Source organism: Bacillus rossius, chromosome 15 (assembly GCF_032445375.1).
Source record: "Bacillus rossius redtenbacheri isolate Brsri chromosome 15, Brsri_v3, whole genome shotgun sequence".
NCBI lineage: Eukaryota > Metazoa > Arthropoda > Insecta > Phasmatodea > Bacillidae > Bacillus > Bacillus rossius.
The window spans coordinates 40,297,395-40,314,453 of NC_086342.1; the positions used below are offsets into that span (position 1 = coordinate 40,297,395).

At 37.7% G+C, this 17,059-nt stretch overlaps 1 protein-coding gene across 1 annotated transcript; it reads right to left on the reverse strand.

Annotated features, from left to right (window-relative positions):
- Positions 1–3,048: 3,048 nt before the first annotated feature.
- Positions 3,049–15,879, reverse strand: LOC134539403 (INO80 complex subunit C). The gene is made up of 5 exons (XM_063381406.1): positions 15,703–15,879; positions 10,358–10,498; positions 6,172–6,271; positions 6,011–6,078; positions 3,049–3,446 (listed from the first exon to the last, which is right to left on the reverse strand). The coding sequence occupies exons 1-5, from the start codon at positions 15,727–15,729 to the stop codon at positions 3,315–3,317; spliced, it is 468 nt and encodes a 155-aa protein (XP_063237476.1). The 5' UTR covers positions 15,730–15,879; the 3' UTR covers positions 3,049–3,314.
- Positions 15,880–17,059: the final 1,180 nt, after the last annotated feature.

The window sequence follows — 17,059 nt, forward strand, 5'->3', positions numbered from 1 at the left end:
TAAGACTAGCATAAAACTATATGGTCTTGGGTACACTGTGATAATGAAGCTATTATCAGGTGTGAATTTACTACGAAAAGGTTATCACATTTTTGTTGATAATTTTTTTACAAGTGTACCAGTTGCACAGAAACTCTATTCTGAAGGGACTTACCTTACTGGCACTGTTAGGCGGAACAGGAAGCATCTACGCCGAATTACACAGGCAAAATAAATTTCAGGTTGGGGAGAAAAGGTATTTCAAAAGTAATGAACTGCTGTTATTGGCATATCGCGAAAAGAAATCTCAAACAAAACCAGTAATTTTACTATCAACAAATGGAAAAACAGAAGATGTTCAGTGTACTAAAAAACGGCACGGACTAGAGAGAGTGCGTGAAAAACCAGAAATCATTCACAAATACAATAAATACATGGGTGGTATAGACACAAGTGATATGATGCTGTATTGTTACCTCGATGAAAGAAGGTCATTGAAATACTGGAAAAAAGTATGTTTCAATATATTTGGCCGTATGGTACTCAACAGTTATATTTTGTACAAAATGAATACAGATGGTAACATTCTGACAATATGAGTTCGTCTCTGCTGTAGTGGACAGTCTCGGGAAAGAGTGGCTAGAACAGCAACACCAACAACCTGGTGACACTAACGAAAGTGTGGCGTCATCAGGAATTCTGAAACTGCCATTGAAGAAAGAAAAAGAATGTTGTGTTTGCAGTGTATCGAGTAAACGTCAGGGAGGAAAAAGAAAGCGTTCAAGGACAGTTTGTGCAAAATGCCATAAAGGATTGCATGGTGTTTGTTTTAGTAAACACAGCTGCTAGGACCAGTGAAAATGTTTTTGACTATAGTTGTGATGGATTTATCGTTGTTGTTATCATGAACTACCAATTAATTTTATATTTTTAATTGAAAAAAATGTGATAATGCAAAATGCTGATCAAACCAAGACAATATTTTTCTTCTAAAATTTGAAAGTCAGTTTCACCTAAATTTGTATAAAGGCATACAATAGCAATGCATAATTTTTTTTAATTAAATTGTTTACTTTTTAAATACATTAATAACAGACTTATAATTATTAAAAAATTATAAGGATTCAAAATACACTATATAGTTGGAGTTACGCTAAGAAAAGATTTCATTTGTATTGTCACACAGTTAGAAAAGCAATGTTTTTTTTTTTTTTTTTTTTTTTTCAAAAAATTATTTTTAGAATAAATATTGGAAAAAATTACATTACTATTATACTATCATATAGAAAAACAATTAAATATTTTAAAAAAATTCAAACCAAAGAATATTACTGTCAAAACTTCTCCCTATCCACATTACAATCCATAAAAAATTTTTAATAGGTAATTATTTTTTTTAAATTTAAAAAACAACAAAAATAAAATAAGATGAAAATTTTTATGTTTAAACATGAGAAGTGACAGAAGAAAACATTTTAATATAAACAGTAAAAATTTCATAGTTATAACAGTAAAGGTTAAAAAGTTATTAAAATTAAACTCTAGAGATGCAATTTAGTTAAAAATGACCTGGCACTATTAGCACTACCATCCTAGCAGAGGCTGGCACTAAGAGGGTTAACATTGTTGCCACACACTAGATGCCTTATCATTCTTAATTTCCCATACAAGTAAAAAACACCCGTGTGATATTAACAACGAAGCAATCAGTACCCTCATAAGAGTTCAATTAGTATTTAAATACTTTTAATCACTTTAAATCCCAAACCTAAACTATTGTTTTTTTCCCTCTCTCTTTGTGTTTAATTTTTTTTATTGCCCTTTTTTTCAAGTATATATATTTTACAGACTTGAAACTTCACAGTAATGTTCCTTATGTTACGCAGGATGACATTTTCCGAAAATTAGATCCCATGGGTGGTTAAAACCAGGCAACAGTGGGTACTTTGTCTGCATGAGAACAGGATTTTGCATTGTTCACACCTTCTGCGTCTCCATGGCAACGGGCATCGCGCGGCAGTGGCGTACCCACAAGGAGGGGCATGTATTATGAGCGGCGCAAGAGTGATCTGCCTGTAGACTGCCGTAGCGAAGTACGGGTACATCAGTTGTACGTTGCGTGCACGAGTCGGGAAACCATCGGTGCTATTCATTTTCTCTCCGGTACATTATACAGCATTGTAATAAATTTTCACTGAATTTTTTTTTTATTTACCATTACTGTAAATGGGAGATGTGGCTTAATTTTTTTCCATTAGTATAGCCGTGCAAAGCCGGGTCGGGCAGCTAGTCTGCTACAAGAGTCTAGCAGGTTGTTGTTAACCTGTTTGTACAGGACAATGTCAAGAAGTGTCCAGTGTAAACGTACCTTAGACGTGAGAGAGACTATAGCTTGGAAGCGATTATAAGCATCATATCCATCCAACTGTACAAGATGAACTAGAATGCAAGTTTAAATATTAAATAGTTTAATGATTTTGAACATAAAAAAACTTGGATATGAAGAAAATTTAATAAAAAAAACTTACTTCAAAATTACCTAAACGGTGGCCAACTTCAATGTAATTTCGGTCTTGCAATGACTTTTTTTTTTTAAATTTCGACGTAAAAGTTTTTTTTGTCAAATAACGGTTCTCATTTCTTTCCAATTTTGTATAAGTATTCGCTTCAGTTTACTACGTAACAAATATTCTGTATGTAAGTAAAATTTTAGATTTTATTTCCTATTTAAGGGGAAAAAAAATTTAAAAATTTAATCTAGATGTGAACTTGTTAAAACAATAATTTTCATATTATTAATTTTTCCCCATGAAAGTTATTGAAATAAGTTTTTTGTTTTATTTCAATACATAATAGCAGTATTTATTTATTTTGTTGAGCCTTATGGTGTACCATAGCCACCATCCAACATAATGGCTATGAATAAGCACACATTTGAACAAAAATATGCACCTGACACTGACTTTATACATTTTAGCTGTTGTAAACATTTTCTTCGTGATCACAGCTAAGGAACCAGTATGTAATTCCACTGCATTTCATTATAAATGATAAAATTCCATAAAACACTTTAGTTCCAAAGGCTTTATTGTTTAATTTTCTCAAAACATTTTTAGCGACTACTGGCTTGTTCCAACAGCTTAAGTGGAGAACTTAAATGCTGCATGTATTTAACATAATTCCAAATGTAATGTTAATGGAACAGTTACCCAGGTAGCAGTATTTTTATTTTAAATCACATTTTCGAAGGCATGTGTTTGGCATGGCCCGTACCGGTCATGAACTCGGTTGATCAGACCCCGGCCGGCGACACGGGAGGGACGGACGGACGGACGCTAGCCCACCGGGTTGTTGGCACGGCGCAGCGCGAGGTAGCCGGCCGTGATGTCCATGGGCAGGCTGCGCACCGTGCTGAACTCCTCAGCCATGGAGTAGCACAGCTTCGTCTGTGGGTCCGTGTACTTGGCCTGCAACAGTCGTGCCACACGTCCGTGCTCGTTCCAGTAGGGCTGGACCAATCTAGTCCTTAGTATTCTAAGGACTCCATATTCCAGGAAGAAGATTCAAAGGAAAATACTAGAGGAAATAACTTAACGTAAATTAAATATTCAACACTGATAACTTCTGAAGTCTACCAGGTCAACATTTTTCCTTCATACTTTTCCTGTTACTATTCTCCTATACTTTATACTTTTAATATATTTATTGATTCTGGAAACTTAGTTTGTGAAATCAACATTTGAAGGGTGGACTGTTTCAACACCATAGTTAATATTTTTTTAATTTCTTGTACATTATATTATTGTGGGCCCTTGAAACCACGATAAGTATTTGAGGGGGACATTCGAAGTACTCTTTGGGATTCAAATTTGAGATCCTGATACGAGAGAATTGGGAACTGACCCACCACTAGTTCCAAGGTACTTAGAAAATTTGACTTATTAACAGGATAACTCATAAAAAAAGATAAAATTTTATCTGTATATAGGCTTATAAGTCAAGTGCTAAATTTAACTTATGCAGGAAATTTTTATAAATGGGATTTCCTTAAAAGGGTTTAACTGAAGCATTGGCAGAAAATTTGGTAATTTTGGTATCAAACTTTTCATGAAAAGTGTAGGATTTAAACTGTCCGCAACTACACCGTTTTCCATTCACTTCACGAGCATTAGAAAAAGAATTGACATTAAATACTAACATATGTAGGTTCCTAACAGCATAGCAGTGTTCACTTCCACAATGCTGATACATTAATCACTGTTCTCATCTCATGTAAGAGTTTGACCGAACAAGTCAACTTAATGTTAATAACATCTTAAAGTCTGTTTCGTCAATTACTTTGTTTATTCAGTGAGTCATGTTATTTGAAGGTTTCTTAGTTCTTTTACTAATAACTACAGGGTAATTGGATAGTCAGGGTTGTTAATGGTTCTTGGAAGATTCAAGGCAGTGGAAGTCCATATTATAGCTTTTAGTCTTGAAGTTATTTTAATATTTGTGGAAATATAAGAATCATAAATAATATTAAATTGTATGAGTGCCTAGTGGTGACAGTTGGTTTCTTGCTTTGGAATCGGATCCAGGTTCTATTTGAATAAATTTTCCAAAAGTAATTAGGTAATTCACTGTAATTACTGAAGAGTTAAAAGGGGCATTCCATGCCAGATTATCCAGGGGTGTCCATCCCACCATCTCAGGTTTGGATGAAATTTGGTACATGGTATCTTCAGACAAATATAAGAACCAATATTTTTCTTTTTTTGGAAAATTGGCTCTAGTTTGGAATTTAAAGCCCTTCAAAGATTCCCTCTGTTTGGTGGAAAAATTTTTAATCTGCAACCAAAGTGGAGTGACACATCTTGCTTCAACTTACATTTGTAATAACAGTTATTAATTAAGAATTGTAAAATTCACTATACTTATTCGGAATTTCACGTATATTTTAAAAATATCACTCATAAAATGTAATTAAATGCCCAGACTTAAGTGCAATTTATGTTAGAAGTGGAAAAAATGAATTACCAAAAATTGTAAACATCATTTCAGTAATCCTATTATAACTATTTTCTATTAATCTTTACCATCTCGGGCTTGGTACCATTAGAAAGAGCACAAAATTTGATACAAAATTGTGGAATAAAATTTGTGGATATTTCTGCCTACTTGCTTTTTTATAAAATAAAAGTTATTTGTGAAAGAAGTGGTTAAGATTATTATAAATCAGTTTTAAGTTTACAATATAATTTGCACATGTAAAAGCTAACTTCTTGCACTTTTTGATTCCCCCTGAGTGATAAACTTTGGTTACACTTTGATGTCATCACCTTGACACACCCTACCTGCCCTGAAGACGTTTCGCTTCAACATACGGGTGTTCATTCTGTGGAAATGCTGGTCTGTCCACGTCTCGGACCCAGCTCTATAGCATGTCTCATCCTTAGACTGCAGTGCGCAAGATTTCTGCCAATTCTGCTGTCCTTGATTCGCTGTGCTCTGTTGCCAGATGTACCCCATACAGCACAAATAATTTTGACACTATTTTATGATGTACGGAAAAATATATTTTTATGTATCTGAAACATTTAATTTATCAAAGACAATTATGAAAACATTTTATTGTTGTAATTCATCAAGAACATCATCAATTAATATTAATTTCTCATTTCTAAGGAGACATAACTGTAATATGCCACCTGTGTTTCAAATGTTTTTTTCATCAACAAATGTCTTTTATATTTCATTTCTGGACTGTGTGTGAGCAGAGCACCCGATTATTTAATGAAATGACTTGTTATTAATAGTGACCAACAGATTCACGTAATTTATCTTGTGAATTAATTTTTTCTTTCTTTCAAAATTGCTACAACTGTAATAAGACTGTCAAAATACCTTTTTATGTTCCTAGAAAAATCTAAAAATAGCAAAAATTAAAAAGTAATCAAACATTATGGTTAACAATGGCACACGAAATGGTATTTGTAACGGTAACGAGCTGGCAACAGGCAACGAGGCATGAGAGACACTGACGTACCGGCAGCCCGGAGATGTCGGAGTACTTCTTGGCCGGCCAGAACGAGGGCAGGGCGTCCACGGAGCTGTCTGCAACACGTCACCACACGGCGTCCGTCCACACTCCCGGGCCATTCACGCAGTCGCCAACACGACCCACTGAACCACGCAGGAACCACTCACAGTGCACGAAGCTGTCCGGCCACGGGAGCGCCCTCTCCTGGGCTATTATCTGCTTCAGCGAGCGCCACGCCCGCTTCTTGTTGTTGGACTTGCTGGTGTGCTGCGGAGAGACAAACACATCAACACTCGGCACATGTCTGGCCCTGATGTTCCCAATGCTCACTACCAGGTGGAGCTCTACCACCTCTACCGCCTATACCGCCTATACTGCCTCTACCGCCCCTACCGCCTGTACCACCTCAACATCCTCTACGGCATCTACAACCTGTACTGCCTCTCCAGCAGTGAGGCCTCTACAGTCTCTACTGCCCTAACAGCCTCTATCGCCTCTACCACTTCTACTGGCATCTACAGTCTCTAACCACCTCTACAACCTCTACCGCCTCTACAGCCTGTACCACCTAAACATCCTCTACAACCTGTACTGCCTCTCCAGCATTAAGGCCTCTACAGCCTCTACAGTCTCTACCGCCCCTACAGCATCTACCGTTTGTACAGCCTCTACAGCCTCTACCGACTCTATCCCCTCTAAGGCCTCTACCACTTCTACTGGCCTCTACAGTCTCTAACCGCCTCTACAATCTCTAACCCTCTCTACCGCCTCTACCGTCTCTACCGCCTCTACAGCCTATACCGCCTCTACCGCCTATACCGCCTCTATTGTATCGAGTGATTTGGTTTGATGTATTACGTTTCCGACTCATTTCTGTATATGTGGATTTATTTCAGTTTCATTTGTATCGTTTCAGATTATTTCGGTTATTTCACTTTAATATGTTCAAGTAGATAACATTTCCACACATTTCAGTCCTTACTACTGCTTTTCTTACCGCCTCTACAGCCTGTACCGCCCCTACAGCCTCTACCAGCTATAGAGCCTGTACCGCCTCTACAGCCTCTGCTGCCTCTACAGCCTCTGCAGCCTGAACCACCTCTACAACCTGTACCGCATTTTACCGCCTCTACAACCTGTACCGCATATACAGCCTCTACTTTCTCTACAGCATCTACCGCTTCAACAGCGTCTAGCATCTCTACCGCCTCAACAGCTTCTGCCGCCTCTACTGCCTTTACAGCCTCTACCACCTCTACAGCCTCCACAGCCTCTATCGCTTCTACGTCCTCTAGTCTCTACAGTCTCTACAACCTCTACCGCCTCTACAGCGTCTAACACCACTAATATCTCTACATACTCTACAGCCTCTATCGCTTCTACGGCTTCTACGGGCTCTACAGCCAAAACCACCTCTACAATCAAAACTGCCTCTACTGCAACTACAGCCACTACAGCATCTACCGCCTCTACAGCATCTACCATCTCTACAGCATCTAGAACCTCTAACGACCTCTACAGTCTCTGTAGTCTGTACCGCCTCTACAGCCTCTGCAGCATCTACAACCTCTACCACCTCTACAGTGTCTAGCACCTCTACAGGCTCTACTGACTACAGCCTATACCACCCTCTACCACTTCTACAGCCTCTACCGCTTATACAGCCTCTACCGCTTATACAGCCTCTACCGCTTATACAGCCTCTACCGCCTCTACCGCTGGCCCTGCATGACCCTGGTAACTCAAGATGTAAAAGTCTAGGTTCAAAAGATAATTTTAATGTGCGGTGTAAAGAATCCAAACAATAAATAACAAAAAATATGTGTGTCCATAAACTTGATTACAGCTCAAATGTAAAATACTTAACAAAGAGAGAACGGCAATAGTTAACATTTAGAACTCTCCGAATAGAATAAATTCACACTACAATACTCATTATCCACAATTGGTGCAACATAAACTAAGGGTAAAGGGAATGGAGAGCGGTATCACAGGCCACAACAGCTAACACTGCCTCGTCACGTACACAGACATACAGTTGTGTTGCAATATCATGTACGTGGTGTGGAGGATTATCTACGCACACAAATTATAAATTTTGATTTTTTATTCAACGACAACCCTTGAATTTAAATATTTTACTCATAAGGCATTTTTTCTTTGCTCTATGAGCATTGTTATGTTTTGAATTTATCAGCTTGAAAGAAAAAAGGAAATGGACTGAAAGAATTTTGTTTGTAACGGAGGGTTCTGCTTAACATTTGACATAAGCGGAAACGTGTTGTCTTGAATGAGCTTCACTTCTGCAATATATTCCATTGAACTACTAAGAAGCTGTCTATGAAACGACAGGAATTATAACTAAGCATTGTGTGTTGCTGGAAGATATATTTATTTTGTGTGTGTGTGCAAGAATACGTGTGAGGAAATGAACTTCGAGTCACAATAAGTGAACTATTTTATCTGACGTCCATCAGAAGCATGGTGATAGTTCACCATTAAATGTATTGGAAGAAGAAACCAGTTACATGAACTATATTTGCACAAATATATGACTTTACTGGTTTTGTGTAATATTTTGATTTATCAAGATCAGTACGGAACACGCTGAAACCCAACTGTTACGAGTTTGCTATAAGATTTAAGAATTGACTTCGACTAGTGATCAATTGGAGGTAGGTGTTACTTCGGTGAATGGCTGACAGACTCAGAACAGAGTTCCGCAGCCGGAGTGGTGTATCGCTGCAGTAGAAGGATTTTGGCACTCTGAGAGTCATCGTCGAAGTTTCGAAACTTCGGCGGATTCCAGTACTATCACTGTGGTGGTGCGGAGAAGGACCCACATCACAGTCATCAACGCTAGACGAAAACTATCTTTCCTAATGTATGAAATACGATGAACCCCGATTGTAAATGTGGTGTGTAAATAAGGTACATTTTGTTATATTGATACGTATTTGTGTAGGGTTATAATGTGTTGTGTGTATGTAATTTTTGAGTAGTGATAATAAGTTAATTAGTTAACATTCAAATGAAGTATCATTTTAACTTCTGTTTTAATTCTTTATAGTACATATATTCTCATTTGTATTACAGCCTATTTGAGTGCTTTGGTTCAATCTTGTGTTTTTTCCCATAAACCTTGAGGATATCAGAGATAACTATTGTTGTAACGTTATTCTTGAATAAGAATATCGACTTTGCTAAGCCGAGTAAATTTCAAAATGTTGATACTCAAGTGTTTGAAATAGAGGAATTTGTAGACGCTAACTGATATTTAACATAAAATTTTAACACTCTTGTATTGGTAATTGTCTCATCAATTGTACTACTACATTTGAAAGTTGGCTATATTTAACTAGTTCATAATCCCATATTTTTTAATAAGTAATTTATAACTAAATTTTCTTTTGCGTACAATAATGTCAAGTTCTGTACAGATTGAGATAGAAAATCATAAAGCTGTTGTTCATTGAACAAATTATGTTAACTTAATTTCCTTCTGAGTAAAGTAATTTTGTTAATATTAAATATTTTCAATGGTCTGCAATGGCCCTGATTTCCGATAACGTGACTACTACTTCCAAACACTGATGAGATTTACATTTTTCTGTGTGTTTAGCTGGTATCACTATGTATATCTTGATCAGAGACATAGTTTACTCACGCAGCTACTTTTCACTTGTAGCTATTAAACGCACAATTTTGTGAGTGCGACTCTACAGCAACTATTGCAAACATACACCAAAAATGTACCTATTTCATTGGTCACTGACCCACACATCATGAATATTAAAAGTTGACCTTATCCACTGCGCCGTTATTAGTTATTGCATTTCCACAACATTTTTTTTTTTGTTACAAGGCAGTTTCTACGCATATTTAACTACTTACACATTCCAAATTATGGTTTGTTGCAATTTTTTGAAAGATATGCTACGTATGTTAAATGCTGTTTGTCAGGGATGATAATCTTGAAGATTCTCGGGAAAGGGGGTGAAGGAAATGTGCTTGCAGGATTCTGTTTTAACATTGTTACACAGTAATGATTTCACAAGGGCAAGTGGGCCCCCTCAGTGATGGGTTATTTAATCACGGGGCGGGGGGCAGGCCCCCTTCCCGGGATCTACACTCATGCTGATTTGTTTGACCGACTGCGGCACGGTCGATCACTAGATACTCACCATCCTGTGTTTCCGCGGCCGGGGATTGCCTACAAAATAACTTCAACATCCTCTAATTGAAATATTCCTTCGTGGAACCAGCGCCGAGCCTCACGACGGAGCTGACAGCCCTGACGTGCAGGGCGTCACCTCGCCCGAGCGTCAGAGCAGCGGCCGGAAGGCAACTGACCTGGAAGGCAGGATCCTTGAACGTGCAGACGGGCTTCTTGTCTTCCTTGGCATCGTCCGGGGCGTCCACGGGCGTGGGGCTGGGGGCGCCTGACCCGCCCACACTGTTGGGAGCACTGCAGCTGTCCACGTCGCCCACGGGCTGCCAACACACTCGCGTCCCACTCACGGGGCCTCTCTCCCAACATGGTCCACAACATAGCATGATGAAGAAGTAGTAACATCAATGAGTTTTTAAAACACAGTTCATAAAGAGGTGACATGCGTAAGATAACCCACTGCTTTTAGACATTTCTAAAGCTTTCGACGCCTTTGATTTATCAACTCAACTTGTTGTGGTTGTTATTCACGGCCCACAACGGAAGATGCTCTCACATCTGCATGTTTCGGGTGGCCTGTCCTCCCGGCATGTTTCGCGTGCCTGGGCTGAGGCAGTGGAGTGGTGGGGGTGGCGACGTGACTGCTCACGTGACTCTACCGCCCCTCCTTTCTTCCCCGCGGAAGTAGGAGAAACTTGCACGTTCTGGTTCGTTCGGAAACGAAGGGGAATAGACCTGACCTGGGCACAGCACGGACGAAGCACGCCTCCCAGAACGTCACTGTGCCCGACAGCGCACCGATCATCGGAATTGGACTTAGTCTCTGTGACTGGTAAGAGGAACTTTAACTTTAACTCAGCGAATTGAAGTGTCAGCTCGTGCTGCGGGTGGGGATTCGTTGGGCGAGTTTTATTTGGTAATACGCCGCTCTGCAGTTTTGGGCCCTGTGAGAGGTCACAAAATGCTCACCGTTGACGTGTCAAATTTTACCAGCTGGGCGAGTAGGAAGTATCGAGCAGAAAGTACGAGGGCAATTGCGAGGGCTTTGTGCATGAGTGTGTCACAAGAAACCATCAGTAGTGGTTGGTTTGAGGCAGGCTTGCTGTGGTAGTGTACATGTACAACCAACTGTGACATTTTTTTCCCCTACAATTGACTTCAGACTTTTCGAGCAGCTATTGTGTACGAATGTGATGGGTCTACGACAGAACACTTGTTCAAACTGGGGCAGACATGCTGGCAGTTGATGAAGAGGGCTGTGGCAGAGTCGCTGGCGTCGTGGAATCTTGGTTTTCCTAATTTAGAGAGCGCCAACGAAGTGGATCGAGTGCTACTGGGGCAGGAGAGCGCTAGTGGACTGGCGTACTGTTACGACAAGACGACTAGCGGAGCGAGCCCGGGCAGGACGGCCCGCAGAAACTCTAAGACCAGTGTTCGGCTGGCTTTGAACCATAGCCACGAGGAGTTCGTTTGGAATTGGTTGAGTGTTGACGATGTAAGCATCTGAAACCACGTTCACCCTTGGGGCGTATTATACACATAAGAAATATTTGAGGAAATCTTAATGTAAATAATGTTGGTTTAAATAATTTTAACCAGCAAGTTATATTAATATTTGTTTTTCGCCGATTAATTCATCCTGCATTGCCTTGCTCTTTTTAATGTTCAAGTGAGTTCAGTGTTGATGCTTATGTATTGTGAATTTAACAGACATAAATTATTTCAACATTAATCATGTTTTAAAATTGCCTTGTTAAGGTTTGTTTATGACTTGTTAATCTTGGAAATTTGTTGACAGTCCCATGCTGTAGCCGTTTGAATAATTCAAGAAAGAATGACCATGTTTTCAAGACCATATGTGTGCTCGAAGTTAACATGTTTGAAATTTTTAAATATTTATTTGCGGTTAATATAATGTGTGACTCTCACAACACAGTTTTTTTTGTGTACGCTCTAACTCAATCCTTTGTTTTCCCTCTCGGGGGGGCAACAAACCCATCGCCTGTAGGAACAAAAAAAAAACTGGTTTCAGTCCTTCCTCAGAAACAGAAGTAGGTACCTGCTAATACAACATCAAAGGCCCCATTAGAAGTACTGCAATGTCAGAAACCTAACTGTTCCTCATTGCGTATTCAGTAGGGTAGGTATATATTAAAGTTATATAATTAATAGGTATTTTCAAAATCGATTATATTTAGGCTATGGCACAGTTTGGCATCACAAACACATTGAATTCTGTTCCATATTTTAATGTTTCATGTTAAAATAATAGGTACAAATTAAGTGGTGATTTTTAAGCCATTTAACATCAAACACTAAAATGGCTCCCAATATTGATTAAATCAACCTTCCCACAACAAAACTAACATGATTGAGCACACTTTTTTACTAACCCAAAGGCCACACTGTGAACAAATTGTAGCAACAAGTGGAGGATTCTGCATGAAAAAAATTATTCAATCACCGTCACAATCTAGTATTTATTTCATTCACTTAGTTTTATAGGGACTATCTATATTTACATTTGGGTTTACACTTATCCGATTTAAACTTAAATGTGCTTGGCTATCTGAAATATTGGAGTCCATTATACATTTCAAAAATAATTAACAGTCTGTCCAAAATTCTGGGTATTTATAGAATTGGTCAGTAAGAACTGAAAATTTCTTGGGAGAACGAAAAATCACTTGAAAAACACCCAAACACAATTTTTTTTTACTTTATTAATTCCTACTTTGAGGCCTACCTTGATCTATGCATTATTTTGGTATTTCTGTGATAACTCTGCGACACTTTCAGCCTGAACTACGACACAGCTGCAGAGCAAGTCGTACGTCAGGACAGACGGACAGCCGCAGGTGCAAGAGCTCCAGGAATGTGTTCACAGTCTAGATTTTCTGCCCAGTTGTTCCCGAATGCAATCAGAAGGAACCAGTCTTTCAGCCCCTAAAAGTCCTCCCCCTAACTCCCAGGATATGTCCACTGACAAAAGTCATAACATGAAAACTGTTACGAGGATCTTCATCTACACTCGAGCTGCCAAGGTGTGCTGCGACAGTTGCTTGTGATGTTTCCTTAATTGAGGGCAGAACACCAGGAAACTGCACCTCACTGCAGACACGGTGCATCCTCCCAGAAGTTTTGAATGGCCTTAGTCTTTTGTTAAAAGGTTTCATTAACAATAACACAGACACCTCTGCACCAGACATATAATTAACAATAGGGTAAATATGTATTGTACGGATTAGCGCCAAAAAAAATCGTACAAATATGAAATAACTTTCATTATATGCTATCTTACGTCCTCTTTTCAGAACCGCCTGCGGAGATAAAAAATTCCAAATACTTTTGGAGATATGGCCGTTCTTATTTTGCTATACCAGACGTGTGTAATAATTTGACCGTCGCCATTTTATATTTTGCCGTGTGCGCGTGAATGTCTAAATAACATAAATTTTCCATTAGGTAAGGTTAGTTACATTATAAATACTTCAAAATAAACAGAAATTAAAAATAATATCAATTTATTTTACATGTTGTATAGTTTTAAGTATTTATAATGTAACTGACCTGACCTAACAAAATGGGACAAAGGTAGATTAGGTCAGGTCAGCTACATTATAAATACTTTGAAACTGAACAGACATTAAAAATAATAAAATTAATTTTATTGGTTGTTTAGTTTTAAAGTATTTATAATGTAGCTGACCTGACCTAACAAACCGGGAAAAAGGATGAACAGAATAAACTCACGTAAGTTTCTTTTTACATGATGTATTCGTTTACGTGAGAGTCCTTAAGATCCACATAAAGTTCTGCCATTCCCGATTACACCCGAATATTCACCTTCGGCCAACCTCGGGATTTATTTATTTTTGCGCAGGAAAAATGAATTGAAATATTAAAAGTGGTCGGATAGGTTAGCTACATTAAAACACTTTAAAACCATTTGGATGGTTAGTTAGGTTAGTATAGCTACATTAAAATAAACAGAGAAATATTAATAAATAAACCCGAGGTTGGCCGAAGGTGAATTGTTCGGGTGTAATCGGGAATGGCAGAACTCTATGTGCATCTTAGGTTTCTCCGTTCGGGAACATCGCAAAAAAAAAAAAAATGATACTTGTAAACAAGCAACCGTTATCGCCGCACGAGTGCACAGGATGAAAATTAAAAAATTCGATATCTCCAAAAGTATTTGGAATTTCTTATCTCAGCCGGGTTTAATGAAAAGAGGAAGTTTAAGAGCACAGAATAAAGGTATTTTCGGATTTTTAAATTTTTTTTAAAAAAAAATCGCCAAAAAATGAAGATTAAAAAATTCGATATCTCCTAAAGTAATTGGAATTTTTTATCTTCGCAGGCGGTTCTGAAGAGAGTACGTAAGATAGCATATAATGAAAGTTATTTCATATTTGTACGATTTTTTTTGGCGCTAATCCGTTTAATACATATTTACCAACAATAGCTAGTTTACCTAGTTTGACATCTTTCTAATAGAGAAAAAAAATTCAGAAAATGGTATTTTTGACCACTACAGACGTTTAATTATCTTCTGCTACAGAGTTTTCAAATTCCTACTGACTACTACTACCGGACCGGTTCATTAAATCAAGGAAAATAGTGGGGTAGAAGCCATTAAAACGAGGAAAATATAAATTGAAAAATTAAATATGTAACAGCGAATGTATTATTTTTCATCATCTTACTAATACACATAATTTTTGCAAACTTCTAAGCTGTTTTCCCACTCCAAGTTTCCAAAAATATTACTATTTTTAAGTTAATTTGTTTTTATCAATATTACATTATGAACATGTCATTGTCAACATTCCTTGTTTATCCTTCCAGCAAATAAATTTATTTATCAACAAGAGCAAAATAAGAATCTTGCATGAAAAGAACAAGTTCTTTTAATGCACCTTCGTAGAATTTACGTCTCTACAATGTAAGACCTAAAAAAGTTAAAAATTATATAGGTAAACCACATGCACATATTACTGTTCAGAAATGTGCTTAATTTAGGGGACTAAAATTTAAGAACTTTCACAATCAGATGTACCCATTTCCAAATATCAAGTTACACCACTGACATTTACATATTACAGCACTTCTAGTTAAATGAACATACGCGTGTTGCATGAATTAGCTAGGTACTGTAGCCGTATGATTTTGGTGCAGTAACCTATATTATTGAAGAAACAAATGTTAGTTCAGTTTTACCACGTTTAAATAAAACTTAATGCATTTAAAAATTAGATGACGTCGGGAAAGTGTGTGTAATAATATCCGAAAGGATTTTAAAAAACTGCTGGTTGGGAAGGGTTATAAAATTATAGAAAACAAATGAAAATTCATTTTTTTTTTAAAGAAAAAAAGAATAGGATGCTGAGACAAAATCTGAAAATTTACTCTATTAACCCCTTCCAACAGATACAGTTGAAAGGGGCATAGAAATATTTAAAACGAGATTTCAAGGTGAATACAATTTATAAAAAATTTTGTAGTTGATAACATATTTACTTACAGTATTTGGTCTTTTTTTCTTCACCATTTAATTCATTCGTAAATATGAAGGAAAAAATATATATATATTAATTAGAGCTGTAGCAAACCGTATGTATTCGTTACTGAGTAACGGGTGCGGCATCTAGTAACGAGTAACGAAACGTTACACACTTTTTTTTTTTTTTTTTTTTTGGTTGAGTGGCCTACGGTGTGAACCAGCAGCCATGATTCAAAGCAGCTGAACCTAGACGTTAGTGGGTGACCTACAGTAAGGAAAAACATGGGTAGGGAGGCTAGTCTTCTTGGTAGAGGCCGATCTACCACAGGAGCGGAAGGCCATGGATGAAGGAGTAAGAGGATGGGGACGGAAACCGGCCACCTCGGATTATTACTACTTCAGGGTTATACATGAATATGATTGCGTAGAATGAAATCAATTAAGATCTGACATACCTCATGTGGATGGTGGTATAACATCGAAGGATACGACAAGGGGAAAGGCAATCCCAGCTTTCGCAAGTCCTGGTACATTTTTTGTCTGTCCACAAAATTGGGACACTCCAGAAGTATATGTCGCATATCCGCATAAGGGTTTCCGCAGGAACAACCCGCCGAATCAATAATACCCAGCTTGTAAAGATGTGCCGGTGAACTATTGTGATCGGAACGAAGACGGAAAGACATGATAGCACGATGGCGATGTGAAGACAGGGGGTAGTGGGATATAACCTTAAATGTAGTACCATGTAACTCGTGATATAAGGTAGAGCGGGCCGCAGACAGTTGTGTCAATTGGGAAATCATGAGAGAATGATAATGGGCCTTGATAAGTGGTTGTAAGAGCTGCGGAGATCGTGGGTACATAGGGACACCTTGTGTAATTGCCATTTTCGCTAGATTATCGACTATTTCATTGCTGTGTACGCCAGTATGACTAGGAATCCATAGAAATACAGGTTCGGTTGTGTATTGACGAATGGCTAAGAAAACGTTACACACGAATGCAATTCGTTACTCGCATCTTTCGTATGTTTCACGCATGCGCGCGCGTATTCGTTACAAAGAACGATGTTTGTTTATTAATAAAAGCATGATTTGGAAATTCGTCGTCCAAGTTTTTTACTGTTTATTAAAGGTATTGTGTGTGTAGATAAAGTTTTAGATTCGAACAGAAACAACGTAAGAAAGTATTTTTTACAAATTATAAATATGTATGTTTTTGTTTTTTATAATCGCGTATTTTCACGTTTTATGTTCTTATCTTAAATTATATATTATAATAAAGCCGCTCTAATGAGAGTTAATTGTTTCTTGGTTAACAAAAGCTGTTAATTACAAATATTTTTAATTGTTTATATTCGATTTATTTTTATTTA

Bases quoted from the DNA above. Each gene is read 5' to 3' on its own strand.
- LOC134539403 (XM_063381406.1), bottom strand. From the start codon at position 15,729: ATGGTGAAGAAAAAAAGACCAAATACT. The intron at 10,499-15,702 runs GTAAGTAAATAT...GTGTGTTGGCAG, and splicing joins AGAAAAAAAGACCAAATACT to CCCGTGGGCGACGTGGACAG. The intron at 6,079-6,171 runs GTGAGTGGTTCC...GACGTGTTGCAG, and splicing joins GCCGGACAGCTTCGTGCACT to ACAGCTCCGTGGACGCCCTG.